Source organism: Pezoporus occidentalis, unplaced genomic scaffold (genome assembly GCF_034315485.1).
Source record: "Pezoporus occidentalis ecotype Australia unplaced genomic scaffold, CSIRO_AGI_Poc_V1 ctg30, whole genome shotgun sequence".
Taxonomy (NCBI): domain Eukaryota; kingdom Metazoa; phylum Chordata; class Aves; order Psittaciformes; family Psittacidae; genus Pezoporus; species Pezoporus occidentalis.
In genome coordinates, this window is record NW_026914941.1 from 1,106,030 (window position 1) to 1,123,345 (window position 17,316).

At 51.1% G+C, this 17,316-nt stretch overlaps 1 protein-coding gene across 2 annotated transcripts in view; it reads left to right on the plus strand.

Moving 5' to 3' along the window:
• Positions 1-17,316, plus strand: part of PCDH19 (protocadherin 19) — a 60,789-nt gene that overhangs the window by 16,885 nt on the left and 26,588 nt on the right. The window contains exons 3-4 of one of the 2 annotated variants that reach the window (XM_062627435.1): positions 10,558-10,616; positions 12,740-12,912. In XM_062627435.1, the coding sequence (XP_062483419.1) occupies positions 10,558-10,616; positions 12,740-12,912 (232 nt within the window). The remainder of the gene's footprint in view (positions 1-10,557; positions 10,617-12,739; positions 12,913-17,316) is intronic. The other variant, XM_062627436.1, reaches the window with a different exon arrangement.

Genomic DNA, 17,316 nt, shown 5'->3' on the forward strand with positions numbered 1-17,316 from the left:
TGCAATGTTATTTAGAGAGTGGTCATCATCACCGTTGATATCGTTATTTATTTTAGTGCTATGCTGCTCCAAGGGGTTGTGGCAGAGGGGTCTTGCTGATGGGGTTTGCAGATGCTTTTTGTATTGCCACGGTTGTTGCTGGTATTGAGTAATGGTGGCAACTAAAGCTCTTAGAATCATAGAATCAACCGGGTTGGAAAAGACCTTCAAGATCATTGAGACCAACTGTTCCCCAGCACTGGCAAGGCCACTGTTAACCCATGGCACTGAGGCCTTGTCTCCACGGTGTGTGAACACTTGCAGGGATGGTGACTGCAGCCATGCCCTGGGCAGCCTGTTCCAATGCCTGAGCACCCTCTGGGGAAGGAATTGTTCCTCAGCTCCATCTAAACCTGCCCTGGTGCAGCTTGAGGCCGGTTCCTCGTCCCATCCCTTGTTCCTTGGGAGCAGAGCCCAGCCCCTCCTGGCTCCATCCTCCTGTCAGGCAGTTGTAGGCAGCCATCAGGTCCCCCCTGAGCCTTCTCTTCTCCAGACTGAACCCCCCAGGTCCCTCAGCCGTTCCCCATCACACTTGTGCTCCAGGCCCTGCACCAGCTCCATTGCCCTTCTCTGGCCCTGCTCCAGCACCTCGATGTCTCTCCTGTAGTGAGGGGCCCAGAGCTGAGCACAGGAATTGAGGTGCAGTCTCAGAAATTAAAACCCCCCCTAGCCCTCACCCTATGGAGCACCCTGTGCACCCCTGGGTGCCTTGCAGGGCAGTGCAATGGCGACAGTCCCCATCCCATGCAGCGCACTGAGTGCTTGCACAGGGCACCTTCTCCCTGAGGACTGCAATGTTTGGTGTTGATGATTAAAAATGACCCAGGATTACAGAGGAGAATGAGGAATGTTCTGTAAGTGGTGTGGAAAAACGACCTGAATAGATGAGCGAAGGCTCTGGCTGGTTCTCCAGCTGCACTGAGCCCTGTCTATTTATATCACCTCTGGGCTTCCAAAGATGTCTTTTAACTAAAGCTTATTCGATAGCACACGTCTTTTAACAAGAAAAGGAAGAAAAACAAAACGAAGAAGGAAAAGAGGGGAAAAATCCCCTAAAGAGAAGCCCCTCTATGGAGAAGGTAGGGGTTTAATGAAGAAATATTTTACACCGTTCTCTTACAACCTTAGGGCTAATAGCCTGGAACTGGTACTTTGGCTCCTTAAAAAGCCCAACAAGACAAGCCAATTATGGCCTCTGAAACAGGTTTATTTTTAGTTCCTTGTAATAGCAATTTATCCTCGGCTATGGTACATTAACTGGGAGGAACAAGAACTAGGAAGGGTTTGGCATCTTTGTAATAACCAGTGGGCTGTGTTTATCGGGCTCTTAATGATGTGGGGTGGCTGTCGGGCAGCGGGAGAGGGCAGCATGGTGGTGGAAGGGGGCATCCAGAACAGAGATCCCCGCACCGGGAGAGCTCTTTCGTGTCATTTAGTTCCCTACAGTTGGCTCCTATTGGGCTGCGTTCCTCATTTCCCAGCATCCCTGAGCTGGCAGCACGGCTCAGAGGGGATGAGGGGCTCTGTGGAGGGTGCTGTGTGTCCCCAAGGGTGCTGGAGCCAGTGTGGTACCTTTGGGGGTAGCAGGTTTTGAGGGGAGCTGAGTTGAGCCAGGCTTTGCATCCTGATTCCCACCCGGGCTCTGGACATGGTGCTGAGGACTAGGAAAGGTGGGGTTGTTCAGCCTGGAGAAGAGAGGCTGTGTGGAGACCTCAGAGCGGCTTCCAGTGTCTGAAGGGGGATACAGGGGTGCTGCAGAGGGACTCTTCATCAGGGACTGTAGTGATAGGACAAAGGGTGATGGGTTCAAACTGAAACAGGGGAAATTCAGGTTAGATCTAAGGAAGAAGTTCTTCCCTGTGAGGATGCTGAGGCGCTGGCTCAGAGTGCCCAGAGAAGTGATAAATGCTCCATCCCTGGTAGTGTTCAAGGCCAGCTTGGGCAGAGCCTGGGGCAGCATGGTCTAGTGTGCAGTGTCCCTGCCCATGACAGGGGGTTGGAACTGGATGATCTTAGGGCCCTTTCCAACCCAAACCATTCTATGATTCTATGGCAGCAATGGCAGCAGGAAGGCCAGTCCTGCTCAGGTTTGCTGCCTGTCTCGTGGCTGCAGGGTAATTTTGTGGGCTGCAGACCTGCCTTTTCCAGCCCAAGTCAGGGAAAATGAATAAACCAGGGGAAAACTTGTTTTGCTAAATAAATTTGTTGTGAGCAAAGTCCCCTTGAAGCTTCGAGCTGGCCGAGGCTGCCCTGATAGGGACCCTTGCTGTGCAGTTGTAGATAACAGTGTACATGATAACATGACGGGCACGTGGGGCAGTGCTCACCTCCCTCTTATCATCCCCCATTGCCAGGGAATGTTAGCTGCATGGTGTGGAGGCATCACTCCAGAGCGGGTATGGATGTGCACGTGCTGGGGGCGCACAAGGGGGCTGGATCAGGCCTCTAATGAGGATGAAAACATGTGGGGTGTGTAGGTGATGGATAGGAGAAGTACTTGCTGCTTGCCCAAAACCCCAGGAGAAATGGGGCTTGCAGGGCTGAGGTCCCCATGTGCCCATCCTGCCCTTGCTCCCACCACATGGATTTTGCTACCCCCATCCCAATTCCTCCCTGCTCAGCCACAAAGCAGGAAACACTTCAGCTGCCTCCAGCCCCATCATCCTGGGGTGCCTCAGGGGGTGTCCCCATCTCCTCTGGGATGCAGAAGCAAAGCGAGGTGCCCCCATGACACTGCTTAAGGACCTTGCCCTATTGCAACTGCCCCGGCACCCATCACCCCGATGTGCCTTGAGGGCAGGAGCATCTCACACCTTTGTTGTTTTTAACTCAGCTGCAGTGATTCTGGGTTTTGCTTTCTCCTTCCCATTTTTGCTCTGCAGTGACAAATGTGTGATTTCTCCTGCTCCCTCCCAAGCACATCACCCTGACCCGCTGCTCTAGAAGGCGACTGACAAGGAGGTTTATTTAGTCCCAGCGATGGGAACAGTTAGAAACAGGTCCCTCTGCTCTATTTGTTTTCATTCCTAATGGCAGGAGGCAGGAAAGGACACTTCGGAAAGGGGTTTTAACAAACCTCCAAGTCATGCCCCATTACCCTAGGGCTGCTGATTAGATCCATGTTGTTTCTCACACTGCTTAAAGAGGGGTGAAAGTCCGCTCTGGAAACTGCATGCACAGATCAATTGCACAGTCCCAGGCATAGGTGATGGGAAAACACACCTTTATTAGGTTTATTGGCTACTCCATCCCTGCAGGGAATTTTCCTTGGCATATTAAGGCTGTACCCCCATGCAGAAAGCTGGTGAGCTCAGGTCTGTGCCTATTAGTGGACACGTGGGAGGGTGGCATTGCCTCTGCTGCCCCCAAATCCCTCTTGTCCCAGCCCTATTGGGCAGCTGCTGGAGCATCACCATCCTCGTAGTCCAGGGAAGGCAATGATATGAACTTCTTTAGAAAGCATGTCCCCATTTTGGGTCAGTATTTTGCTTTTTGGTTGATTTGTGGAGGGGGTTGTAAGTGCCAGGTGGTGGTGCTGCTGGAGGGATCCTTGTGCTATGGCCACCAAAGAGCTTTTGGGTTATAGATGCCATCTGAATGTAAGGAAAGCTCTTTGTTATTGCATCTGTGCTGCTCATAACCATACAGTACATTTCGGATGTGTTGACAAATTCAATTGGGCGACACTATTTGTGGCTTTCAGGAGTGTAATTATGGCTTCCTTGTGTGTTGCCGCTCCCGGGATTCAGTCTGGGTTTCTAATCCTATGCCCTTGTTTTGAAATCACATCACAGCAGCTCCTTGCCTCCTGCCTCTGATCCATTTTCACACTAAATATGCCAAACCCTGTATTTATTTGGGGAGGGGACAGGAGTTCAGTGTGGATTAGTGAGCAGCCTGCGCCGTAATACAACGTGGTTTGACACTTCTTGTTGTGATGAACAGGGTGATGCTAAAGGATGAACTCTCCCAGTGATTTCTCTGCAATGCTTTTTATTTCATCAAGAGAAAATGGAGGCTGGACTCTGTTTCTTCAGTGTTTAATAATGGCCATCAGTACCAAATGCCCTTTATTTAAGCTGCAGTTGTAATGAGAGGGTCGGTGGTGTTAAGCAAGCCCCGGAGCCTGGCTCTGAGGAATGTTCATTGTCCCTCATTAAATCTGGAATTAGTGCTTAAAAGGCCAGAAATAAATACTCTGTTTATATTGCGGGGATAGTAAATCTAAATGGATGCTGTGTTTGCACATCCTCATCTCTGCTCGTTCTTGCTGAACCGAGCGAGGCAAAGCTCCATTTGGGTTAGGCAGCAATCAAGAGTGTCTGCAAAAAAGCCCAACCCCAAACCCAACCCTGGTTTCATTGATCAAGGACAGGGAAATCATCTGCTGTATTACATCTAATTATAAACCATCAATATCAGATGCTGAACGCACTTATTTCTTCAGAGACACTCTGCTGGGAGCTTACAGTTTGCAATCTCCTGTGTTAGAGGCTTTAGAAGTGGGCTGGGGTGGAGGGAGATGGCTGCAAAGGGAGATGCCAGAGGTCAGATCCTTTTAACCTTTATTGAACCCCTCCAGGTGACTGCCTTTGAAATGCTCCTTAGTAAGAGCTGAATTGCTTCAGGTTTTCCTTCCAGGTTGCCGGGGGCTCTTGACGCAGCAGAGGAGCATCTCTGCCTCAGCTTGTGCTCCAGTGCTGCCGATGGGGACTATTGACCAGCTGGGTCCTTTCCGAAGGCTGGGGGTCCCCAAGCACACCTTGGCTGATGGAGGAGAGCATGGTGGGCTCCTTAGGGTACTGCAGGCATCGCTCTCTGCACTGTTCCCGTTGACATGTGCTGAGTTTCTCCAATGGTGCAAGCACCAGGAGCTATTTGGGTAGTGTTTAACCAGAAGCCTTGGGCTGATGCTGCTGTTACATCTCAGATACCCACCATGCTGGGAGATGCTGATGCTGGAGAGTGAGGAACCAGGAGATAGGGGTCTGTTTCCTGCTGCATGTTCCCAGGCTGTGGCCGTGGTGCTCAGGACCCTCACCCATGGTTGCAGATGTTGCCAGTGCTGTCAGTGCCTGAGCAGAGCTGGTGGTGAGCATGGGAAGGAGGAGCAGAGCTCTTCAGTGGGTCGGGCTCTGCGGGGCTCATCCAGGCTGCTCTCCAGCCACTGGTCCTGGCTCTGACCGATGCTCTCCTTGGGTGACATGGTCGAGTGTGAGGTATCCCTGCCCATGGCAGGGGGTTGGAACTGGATGATCTTCAGGTCCTTTCCAACCCGAACCATTCTATGATCTGCTCCCAGCCTGGAGCTGGATGTGATGAGTCTCCTGCTGCGTGTGGAGAGAGAACCCAGTTGCACTGCTGAGTGTGAGAGCATCAGGACGAGCTTGGTTGTTTCCGTCAGGGCCATGGGGCTGCTTTTGGTGTTTGATGGGGTTTCAGACTGTGCCTGCTCCCAGCAGGAAGGAGTCTCAGGCTGCTTATTTATTTCCCATGGGGTAAATAAGCAGCTTGCTAAATGATAATGACTTTCCCTCATTGCTGATGCGTACTTCAATTGACCTGGTCCCTGCTTTGGTATTTTCCCCGTTTCCCAAGTGCAGCTGGAATGGTTTTATTTCATTTGCATGAATTCTCTGTCACCTGCAATAGAGTTCAAACCGTAAGAATGAAGTGCTGGCGAGTTCTCCTAACAGGCAGCAACAGTTTTATTGCAGATTCTGGAACTGTGATTGAGTGTCCTGTGGAGAACAGGACCAAGGAGACAGGAGAAGAGGTCTTACAACCCCTGCTCTTCCCAACAGGAAAGGCCAATGGCTTTTGGGGAAGGATGTGCCATTTCTGTGGTCCCTTATGATGCCTGCAGCATGGAGGGAAGGTCAGGAGCCTGCTGTGCCTGATGAAGACATGCAGCTTGACGGGGATGAGTTATTGCACGTTTTGGGAGCATTTTCTGAAACCCAAAAGGAGAGATGCACATTGCAGCCTTGGAGAAAGGTCTGCTTTGGGTTTTGATAATAAAGGGTGACATGCTAGCTTTATTAGCAAGGCACAGAGGGGGGGAAGAAAAGGCTCAAGGGATAACCCTGAAAAAGTGGTGCTAAATGTGTCATTTTTATGAAGCTGATTGTGTGAAGGGTCCCTACATGCTTTGGCAGGAGGTTGCAGCAGGTTTACAGTAATTTGTAGGAAGATAGAAGTGTTTTCACCCTGAAGTGAGAAGAAGGGCAAAACCCCACTGTGTGAGATGCTTCCGAGGCAGAGGCTGGCGCAGGGATGGATACCTGTCACTTCGGGTCAGCAGAGATGGGTCCAGCTTCCAACAACCATGGACTTTGCTGGGGGCTGATGTGTGGACCATCAAGAGCCTGGACACAGCAAGGAAAGCTGGGTTTTCACCTCCATTGAGTTTGGCTTGGGAAGAAACCACATTTGGAATAGCTGAAAAAGAGGGAAGAGTGAGAAGGAGCCAGGTCCTGGGCATGTCCTGGCAGGGACATATCCTGAGGACTGACCCCAGCCTGCATTCTCTATTCTCCATCATTCTAAGGCCTGGTTGTGCCCTGAGTCCCCACAGCTCACTGACCCTTCCTCTGGCACCTGCAGTAATTCCCTTTAAACCTCCTTTAGATGCTCAGGGGTTTCATTCTGTTTCTAAGGCAGAGAGTGAGCAGCCGTTAGAGCAGCGCCCTGTTGCTAACAGACCATTTACTAACGGGCAAGTCACCCCCCTCCAGTTTACAGGTCAGGAAGAGTTGTCCTGAGGTTAGTACATCCTTTTTTCCCCTAATGTAATGGAATTGGCAATCCTCATCTGAAAGCAGCAGCTGGGTGAGGGAAAAAAAGGGCAAGTTTAGAATTTCCCTGCTGATTGCTCTGTACCGAACGTGGCAGTTGTTATATTTGTATTTGTGTTGCTAAGGCAGCAGTTAAAAGCAGTTTTCAAATTAGGCCCTGGTAAGCTGTTCACCAAGCCAGGGCTCTGCCTTTGATGGCATTGACACCATTGTGCCTGCGTCTGGAAAGCAAATCCCAAGCCCAAAGAACATCAGGGTTTGTCTCCGCCAAGGGGGATGCAAGCTGAGAGCAAGGATTTGATGCTGGGTACTGTTCCTGATGCTTTGAATGCATTGCTGAGGCTGAGGGGCTGATCCTGACAAGCATGCGAATCCTTTATGTGCATTGGCAGCACTGTTCGGGAGGCCCTTGCCGTACCCATCTCTGGACATGGAAAGGAGAGGCTGGGCTGGAGGCTGGGCTCCACTTTGATCCCTATAGGAGTATTGCTGAGGAAGTAATGGTTTGTTTGCTTTTGCCAAAATGATGGAGAAGATGAGGGCTGGGCTCTCGATGATGCTTTGTGAAGAGTACGCGTTCCTCAGCCTAACCTTTTCCCTTTTCCGTGCTTTGACTTTGTTCTTTGGGCCTCATTAAGAGAGGGAGCAGATCCTTTCCCAATTAAAATGTTGACACATTGGAAATGTTGGCATCTCCTTCCCGTCGCTTTGCCTCTGTTTATAAGTAATTGCACTGCGCGGGATGAACTGGAATGAAATCAAGTGAGCTTCAATTGAATACTACAAGGTAGAAAGCAGCCCTTCTCCATGAAAAACCTCATTTCTTGTTTATCTTTTTCTGGTTTGATCCCTTAGTCTGCATGGAGATAACCTTGATGGGTAATCCCATGGCTGAGGAGCTGCAGGGTACCATGCTGGTGCGGGCAGGACAGGCAGCCCTCACCCAGGGAAGCACATTTCCCATCCCTGTGACTGGCTTATTCCTTGGTTTGTCCACAATCTGGGAGTAATTAGCATCGGTTGTCCTGCTCTCGGTGGCACGGGGGGATTTGGAGCCTGGGAACGGATGCTGGGATCAACCCTGCGGGAACCCATGTGCGGACTTGGAGCTGTGGGTTGTGTTAGTGAGGTGGTGTGGAGCATCCCGAGCAGGGGAACACGTGGAGCAGGGAGTCCTCATGGGAAGGACATAACTCCAGTCCATCAATTGTATTTGCTGTTGGTGAATGATTTCAGTCAAGCCAGGATTTGGTCATCTATTTTTGGTCAGAAATCAATAGCAAAGCTCCCAGTGATGTTGGTCAGAGGGGATTTAGTGTGAGGTCTGTATCTGGGCTGCCAAAGGACATGTAGTGGCAGCATGTGTGGTGTTTCCTTCACCTTCTGTGGGGTTTCAGTGGCACTGGTTGAGCATCCCCTGTATCCCTTGGTCCCCCAGCCCTGGTCCCTGCGGCATCAGTGCTCTGAGCACTTTAAAGCTCTGTGGTGTACTTGTATACATTGGAATTTGCTCTCTGGGTCCTCCCTTCTGGCTTTCTCAGGGCTGAGATGTGCACGGATATAGGGTTGAAGTTGATGGAGGTGGTGGTGGTGGGTGCAGGGGGTCTCAGGCTACTCCTGGGCACAGCAATGGGGCCAGGGACACAAGGATGGAGTCAGCTGAGTCTCTGGGCTTGCTGAAGCCATTCCTATGTCCACCAGCACAGTGTGATGGAGGGGGCTCCCCACCAAGCAGGGGTTACTCCGATCCCTCCGTTGCTCCATCACTCAGCTGCCCTCAGAGCCAGTTTGCAGGCCTGGCATCTCCTATGGGGCTGCTGAGGGGGGATGCTATGTGTTCCCCTTAGGATGGCAGCGCCAGGATTGATGGATAAACTCCAGATCAGGCATTTTCTGTGGCATTTAAAGCCTCGGGCATCCTGTATTTAAAAACACCTGTGTCTGTCTGCTCCTGAGCTCTACTCATCAAAGCCATCCTGCAGGACCACAGATGCAGGAGCTGCAGGGACCGGTGGCTGTGCAGTAAATCTCCTGCGTGACTCTCCAGCAGTAATTACAGTGTGAAAGCAATAACGGAGCTGTGCCGGCTCCCCTGGTTCCCAGCTCCTCATGTGTTTCTCTCCGGGAGGTTCCTCTTTGGTAAATTAGACATTGTGCTCTATTCCAGCAAAGGTTACGCTGAACCAGGGCTGCCTTTGCTTCATTATCTTGGCAGGGCAGTGTAACCTCTACTGGGGTAAGATTGGATTTCACATCGGGCTCGGCTGCGGCGGCCCCGCTCCCTGCATCCTGCCGTTGTGATTACGTTAGCAGCAGACTCTGCTTGCCTTTATTTATTGAGACATTAAAGATGCATGCATTTATTTTTACCATGTTCATAATTGCCATAAAAACAGGCCGTGGTGTCCCGGAGCGGCTCTTTGGGAAGGAGAGTGGTTGTGGGGCTGGGGTGAGGAGGAGCTGTGGCACAGAGGAGGCAGGACAGGGATGTGGGAAAGGTGGATGTCCCCAGTTGTGTCCTAGGGGACATTGCTGTCAGCCCGGAGGAAGGGAGAAGAGGAGATTGCCTCTTATACTGGCCAGGAGGCCTAGTGGGGACAAGGAGCATCCTCCTGTCCAGGGGTGATGCTGGTGTGGGCCCAGGTGGGATCCCTGCGGATCCTGGGGCACTTTGGGTGGATGGATGGATGGATGGATGGATGGATGGATGGAGTGGGGTGCCTGACTCATAGAAAGAGACCTTCACCCTTGTGGGGCCCTGAAACCCAGGAAGGATCTTGGCAAGGGCATGCAGATCTCACCATGTCCCTCCACATGGCTTCCAGTGTGACTATCAGCTCGTACCATGCATCTCCCATCACCTCCTACCATGCACCTACCACTCCATTGCCCTGCACAGGTCCCACCACATCCTGCTGTGCATCTCCTACCACCTCCTACCATGCGTCTCCCACCACATCCTAGCAGGCACCTACCACTGCATCCCACCTCATGGCTCCCACCATGGCCTCTTGCATGGTAACACCCTCCTCTCTTCCCTACCTTCTTATTGCTTGGTTTGATTCCTTACCTGCTCCGAGCTCCAGAAATGCAGGGCTGTGTAACATGAGGTTAAAAGCCAATGCTTCAGGAGCAGAGCGCGTGAGTGGGGTTTGCTTGCAAATGACAGCTCCATTGACTTCTCTGCCCTGCTTTCAGTCCCCTCCAACTTTTAAGCATGTCATCCGTTGTTTGCTCTTTTATTACTAGCAGAGCCCACTGTCTCTGCAAATGAAATGATGTAGAACAAAGAAAAGTGCCCGCATGAAATTCCCTGGCAGGGGATTACCTTGCTGGCATTTACATATCTATGCAATAAATATTTTAACACGTTAATTATACACTAATAAGAAAAATACCTTTTGAACTTCCAGTCAAATTGACACACACAGAACGGAGTCCGTCAGGGAATTAAAAGCAATTAGTTTTGTAACACAGCGTAGTCACATTGTTTCTTCTTTGCAAGTTGGTCTGTGGTCACCAGCCAGACTTTTTGTGTTGGATAGACCCAACAGGGATGGGAGGATTCTGTGCCTGGCTTCATCTCACTCACTGGACCTGTCCTGTGCCAGGATGCTGCTTCCCTCCTGTGGGGTGTGCTGGCTTTTGTCCTGCCCCTGCTATTCCCAGTCATGGGGATACCAGGCTTGTAACCATCTCCCTTTTCTTTTCCTCCTTCCAGACTGAAAACTACTCCTTTGATTCCAACTACGTGAACAGCAGAGCTCATTTAATAAAGAGGTACGTAGGCATTGCCCAGCCAAATCCTGATTATTCGGTGTTCTTCCTTACTGTGTTATATACCGTTTGCCTTTTCTAATACGTAAAACATTTCCAGAGTAACAATTTGCTTTTCAAAACAGTATTTACTTCCTATTAAGTCCCATTGCTCTTGGTTTGCAATAAGGGGAAGTCTTTCTTTCCATCTCTTTGGCTCTGGGAAGTTGCAGTGCGTGAGGTGGAGTGCTGTTACCCTGACAACTTTCACATTCATAAAGTTTATGCTATTTGAGTGCATAGGAATGGAATGATCGGTCTGGATTATGATCTCCCTGCCATGTGAGGTGAGGGGAAAGAGAACCCAGAAGTAAAGCTCATCTGGGGGCAGGTGATTGGGTTGGATGCACACTCACTGTTTTAGTTTGACCACTGAGGCAAAGCAGCATGTAGCCAGGCTGTTTTCTTCCATGGTAAAAAGGAAATCATCAGTTCAGCTGTGACCTGGCAACTGCCCTTGAGGGAACTTAACCCTTTGGATAAAATCCTCGTATCCTCAGCTCAGCAGTGGTGAAGGAATGTTGCTGGGAGGTTAACACCAGAGTGATCCGGCTGAACCCCAGTGGATTGTGTGAGCATCCCCCTGCGGGGCAGGCTCTGCCTCCTGGCTGCTTGGAGGCAGGGAAAGGCACTGACACAGCACGATCCATCCTGCTCAGGTGGCGGCTGTGCAGCACTGGAGGGGCTCTCTGCCTGTGCAGGATGCGGCACAGGATGCGGCCACCGGCTGTGGACCAGCAGAAGTGTGCAGCCACCAAGCTATACCCATGCCTGTACCCGGGCGCTCTGCGTAGCAGGGGTGCAGTAGAGAGCAGGAGCTATCCCTCAAATGTGGAGATGGGATCCGAGCAGGAAAAATACCCAGTTATCTGCCTGGCTGAGATCCCATTTCTTTACATCTTAAAAATACAAGGAGCTGTGAGCGCATTGTTTAAGCAGCCCAGGTACAGCTCGCCAAGGGAAGGTATATTTGCCTGCGTGGCTCGTGGTGTTTAAAGATGCTAATGGGATTGGGAGAGAGATGCGCCACGCCACATCCCCCACGCAGAGGGGAAAAAACCAGATCTATTAATCTTCCCTCATTCACACCTAAGATAAAGGCAAGCAGCACTCCTGCTGCCGCAGCAGGGCTTGCTCCCAGGCTGTATTGTTTGGGAACTGCTGCTGCTGCTGATTCCCCAAGACCTGCCCATCCTTTAGAGACATGTCGTGTGGCTGCTGCATTCCCCTCTGGTTCACTGCGGGGAAGATAAATGCGTTGTAACAGGGGTTGCCTGCGCCTGCTGAACAGCAGCTCTGGGTAGGACAGCGTTTCCCCCCCTTTGTCTTGTATCTTAAGTACAACGGGTGTTGGGAACGCTGTGCAGACATCTAAGAACAAGAAATACTGTCTGTAACACAGTGTGGCATCATTTTCATCCTTTGTCTTTATGAAGATGCTGTAGCTCTCCTATCTCTGGTGAGTGAATCTCCTCAAACCCAAGCACTTTAATTAATCTATTTGTACTTTCCCTGTGTTGCCTGCCTGCCTCTCTCTCTCATCCATGCGCACACAAATGCATTGTACATTTGTAGTGCTTTCTTAACTTAAAAACTCTTTGATGTCGCCTGGAATCAAAGTCAGTGGCTTCAACAGGGACATCTTTACTTAAAAAGTCATGTTTGAGGGTTTACCAATTTAGATGGGTTTCAGAGCCCCCCTTCGCATGGCTTTGCAAAGCATCAGATGGTAGGTGGTCTGCTTGGTTTCCGTGGAGACGCAAAAGGGCTTTTCAAAGTAATGAAAACCTCCAGCTCTTTGGGGCTTTGAAGCACAGGCCACGGCTTCTCACGCCACATCAGCCTCTGGGTGCAGGTCTCATATAATCCCAGACTGGTTTGGGTTGGAAGGGACCTTAAAGCTCATCCAGTTCCAACCCCCTGCCCACAGGCAGGGACACCTTCCACTAGAGCAAGTTGCTCCCATGCTGGGGACATCCCTGTCTCTGCAGAGCACGAGGCGGCAGCCGTGCCATCACCACAGGTCTCACTGCGGGTTGATGGGGCTGCTCGTCTCATCCAGTAAATCACAGCTGTGTCTCCCCCAGCAGCTCCACGTTCAAGGACTTGGAGGGGAACAGCCTGAAGGACAGCGGGCACGAGGAGAGCGACCAGACGGACAGCGAGCATGATGTCCAGCGGGGCCTCTACTGCGACACGGCCGTCAACGACGTGCTGAACACCAGTGTCCCCTCCATGGGGTCCCAGGGGCCCGAGCAAGGTGAGTCACTGATGTGTGTCCTGTGGTGCTGCCCAGCGTCACCCCAGCTCCCTTGTGCCTCGTTGGTGGCTCTGGTGCTGCCTCGGTGAGTGCACATTAGGGATGCTTAGTGCTTGCTGGGGATAATGCTGAATGCCAGGTACACAGATGTTAATCTTCACTCCATGCCTGTCAGGTAAGCAAGCAGTTAGGATTATCCTCTGTTTCACAGGCACAAACTCAAGGCCTTGAGCATCTGCCTGACAGCGAATGGCAGAGTTGGGATTAGGGCAGGAACTGCAGAGGCTGGCACTGGTCCATGCCAGTGCTTCTCTCTGGGACTCGCACAGTTCACCTTCACCATGCTCTCCACGTGCTCTCCAGGCAACATTTCCTAAAGGTCATCAGAGCGTGCAAGCAGTTAGTTAGGCATCCCACAAGGGATTAGCTCAGGTCAGTGGGTGAAGGTTTGTATCTTATCCTCTGAATAGGTGACAGGGTTTCAGCTCTTTCGCATCCCCATGTGTAGGAATGATGTCCTGCTCCAAAACCAGACTGGTATTAGCTTGGAGGAAAGAAGTCAGAGGAGTTCAGCTGAGCCCAAGCCTTCATTTGTACTTGGGCATGACTGTCACTTTTAATGCCTGACGGATGCAGACATCCTATGCAAACATCCTGTCTTTTTCAATTAAGGAGCCTGAATGTGGTTTGGTGCTGGGGAGCCTCGGGGCGCTTGGCTATATCTTGAGATAAGCTGTAGCTGAGGCTCAACTGGAAGCCCCACTGCTAAAAGACTTAAGGATATGAAAACAAAATGCTGTGATTATGTACTGGTCTTCAGCTGTTTAATTCAATTCATGGTAAACATCATTAAAAGCCTTTGTTTTGCTGTCATAAGAGAGTCAAATGGGGGAGAGAGAGTTCTTGCCATCTGTGCCACCGAATATGGTTGTTCCTTCTGGAGAGGAGCTGATCGCTGTATTAATTCTCCATAGAGTCTGCTAAATGGCCATAGTTAACCCTGTAAGACTCTGTGAGGAGGGGGACATGGAGGTCACCCACCCATTCCACACTGCCAGCCACACTAATTGGAGAGGGATGGCATCCGCAGCGATAATGTATTTCCAGACAAGCCTACTGTGGCCAGAGATGAAAAGAATTAAACATTTATATAAGTGTACAGTGGCAGCTTAATCCTGCGTGTCAGAAAACGCAGGCTGATAGCTATCATTTATTATTCTTCTGCTACAAAGGAATGCCCTTTCATTCTGATCAGGAGAGGGTCTCCTAAGATGCTTTTTGCAGAAAGGGAGGACTGTAGGAGCAGGAATGTTCATAATTGATTCCTGTCCCGTTGAATGGTCTGAGCAACATCTGCTAATTCTTTTTGGTCACATTTCTTGGGGAAAAAATAAAAAGACCCCAATCTCAACGGGCTGCAGATAGAGTTTTACAGGGATTACATTTGTGATAAGTCTGCGTGCTGGCTCTGCTGTGCACCAGATAACAATGCAAATAAGTTACAGAGGATGAGTTGGAGGCAGAGCTCGTCGCAGGACTCAGACAGGCCAATCCATTGAAATGTGAACTCTTCATTGCATCTAAAATACCCTCCCCAAAATCAGGAGTTTTTCCAAGGGCAGCCTGTGGGTCTGGCTGCGATGGCCAGGGGTTGGTGCTCTTGGCTGTGATTTATTCTGGGGAGGAAAACTGCATTGCCGTGAGGAATGTGGATCCTGTTCTTCATGTCCCATATGGAACTTGCCTCTGAGGTTATCAGGGTGTTGTTGGAGCAGTGAGGGGAGCAGCAGGCAGGGAAGTTAGCGGTTACTGTCACAGAAGCTGAAAAGGAAGGTTAAAGAGAATATTTTCTGAGCTGATTTGTTGAGCAGGGACTGCAGAATATAATCAGGAAAATCAAGATGCTGAGATGATGGTGATAACTGCATGATTAGAAACTTCTTCTCAGTGAGGGTGACGGAACACTGGAACAGGCTGCCCAGGGAGGTTGTGGAGTCTCCTTCCCTGGAGACATTCAAAACCCGCCTGGACACATTCCTGTGTAACATTATCTAGGTGTTCCTGCTCCGGCAGGGGGATTGGACTAGATGATCTTTTGAGGTCCCTTCCAATCTCTAGCATACTGTGATACTGTGATTAAAGCAATGGTTTGGGCATGGTAATTTGTATCCCATTTCGGGTCAGAGTGGCAGGGTGGGGAGGAAACACAAGTTCATGCCAAGGATGTACAGGACCAGTGGGCCAACCACGTCCCTGAGCCTGGCAGCTCCTGTCCCCATGGTTTGCCTTCACTCACTGTCTGTGCCTGAACCACATCTCATGTAATCCCATAGGAGCAGGGTGGCAGAGTTGTCAGAGTTTGCTCATTGATGCTGGTGATCTCTTGCCTGGGAGCCCAGAGAGGTGACCCCGTTCTGAGCTTGGATCTTGGCTTCTAACACTACGAGTCCTTTGTGAGTGGCCAACTCTCAGACCTCATCCCGATGATTTGGGAATCTTTGCCTGTGGGTAGTCCTGGCTCTCCCAAGGGAAGACATTGGTTGGCAGAAATCAGGTGTAGAGGATGATTCCTCTGTGCTGGCACTGAAGGGCTTAGTGCAGACCTGTCCCTCCAGGCTTTGCCTACTGAGAAGCTGGATTTCCTGCAGACAGAGGTAGGCGTGGGTGGGTCCAAGCATCTTTAGTGTTCTTAAACCAGTGCATCAGCACTCTCCTTCACTACCCCGGTGCCACTCTTGGGTGGGAGTGTCACCAGCTGCCAGTCCTGCTGGCAGAAGCCCTCTTTTTCCCGTTGGAAATGACCTAGATTCCCAGAAAAAATGGCAAACCACAGCACAGAGGGTGTTGAGCTGTAGTGGGTAGCAGCAGGTCATCAGAAATGCTGCCTGGAGCTCAGCCACGTCCCTTATTTTGGGAGCAGGACTTCTGCCCAGTCCCTCTTTACCTCAGGATCTTAATTATTGATTATAAATTCATCAGTTGAAAAGATGCCTTTAATTGCTCTAATATGTGCCCAATTTGGAGGTTATTATGGCCTGGAATTGTTTTCCTTCCCCTGCTAATTGACACCAAATGGGATGCTGAGGGAGGCGGGCATGGCACCGCTCCACCTTGTGCCATTGCCGCATTGCCTGCCTGCTGTTGAGCTGTTTGTTTGTTTGGAGAGGTGTTCAGCACTACTAGAAGTTTATGTGCATCCTCCCCTAACAGTGTCCTCAGCTGAACTTCCATGAGGATTAGTTGAAAAAGAGAGGTTTGCAAGGGGCTCTTAGATTTCAGTGATGTTTTGGGGTGGATGGAGAAGCGGGGGGATAAATCTTGGGTTCGCCTGTTGTATCTCAGCTTATTTCGTAGAACCACAGAGTGAACCAGGTTGGAAAAAAGCTTTAAGTTCATCCAGTCCAGCCCTTACCCCAGCACTGCCAAGGCCACCACTAACCCATGTCACTGAGGCCTCATCCCCATGGTGTGTGAACACTTGCAGGGCCAGTGACTGCAGCCCTGCCATAGGCAGCCTGTTCCAATGCCTGAGCACCCTCTGGGGCAGGAATTGTTCCTCAGCTCCATCTAAACCTGCCCTCGTGCAGCTTGAGGCTGTTTCCTCTTGTCCCATCCCTTGTTCCTTGGGAGCAGAGCCCAGCCCCTCCTGGCTCCATCCTCCTGTCAGGCAGTTGTAGGCAGCCATCAGGTCCCCCCTGAGCCTTCTCTTCTCCAGAGTGAACCCCCCAGGTCCCTCAGCCCTTCCCCATCACACTTGTGCTCCAGGCCCTGCACCAGCTCCATTGCCCTTCTCTGGCCCTGCTCCAGCACCTCAATATCTCTCTTGCAGTGAGGGGCCTGGAGCTGAGCACAGGACTCAAGGTGCAGCCTCACCAGTGCCCAGTGCAGGGGTACAATCCTGCTGCCGCACTGGTGCTGATCCAGGCCAGGATGCTGGGGGCTGCCTGGCTGCCTGGGCACGAGCTGCTCATGTTCAGCTCCATCAGTCAGCACCGCCAGGTCCTTTTCCATGAGCAGCTTTCCAGCCTCTCTTCCCCAGTCCTGTAGCATTGCAGGGGGTTGTTGTGACCCAAGTGCAGGACCCAGCACTTTGCCCTGTTGAACTGCAGTGTGAGGTGGGTTTTCTCCATGTCCTGGTGTAACCTTGTCTCAAAGTCCTGCACTGGAGCAAACCCTGATTTCCATAAGGAGGTGAGGTGCCAGGGAGGAGGCTCACCATTACCATCACCTCTGTGCCCAGTGGTGGGTGATCTGGGGGCTACAGGAGCTCTGCCATCAGGAGTGAATGGGGGAATCTCAGTGTGAGACGTTTCCAACCCTGCAGAGGGTGGCAATGCTTTTCCCGGGAAATGGCAGTGCGGAGCAGATGTTCTGCAGGGTAATTGAAAATTCCATTTTATCAGA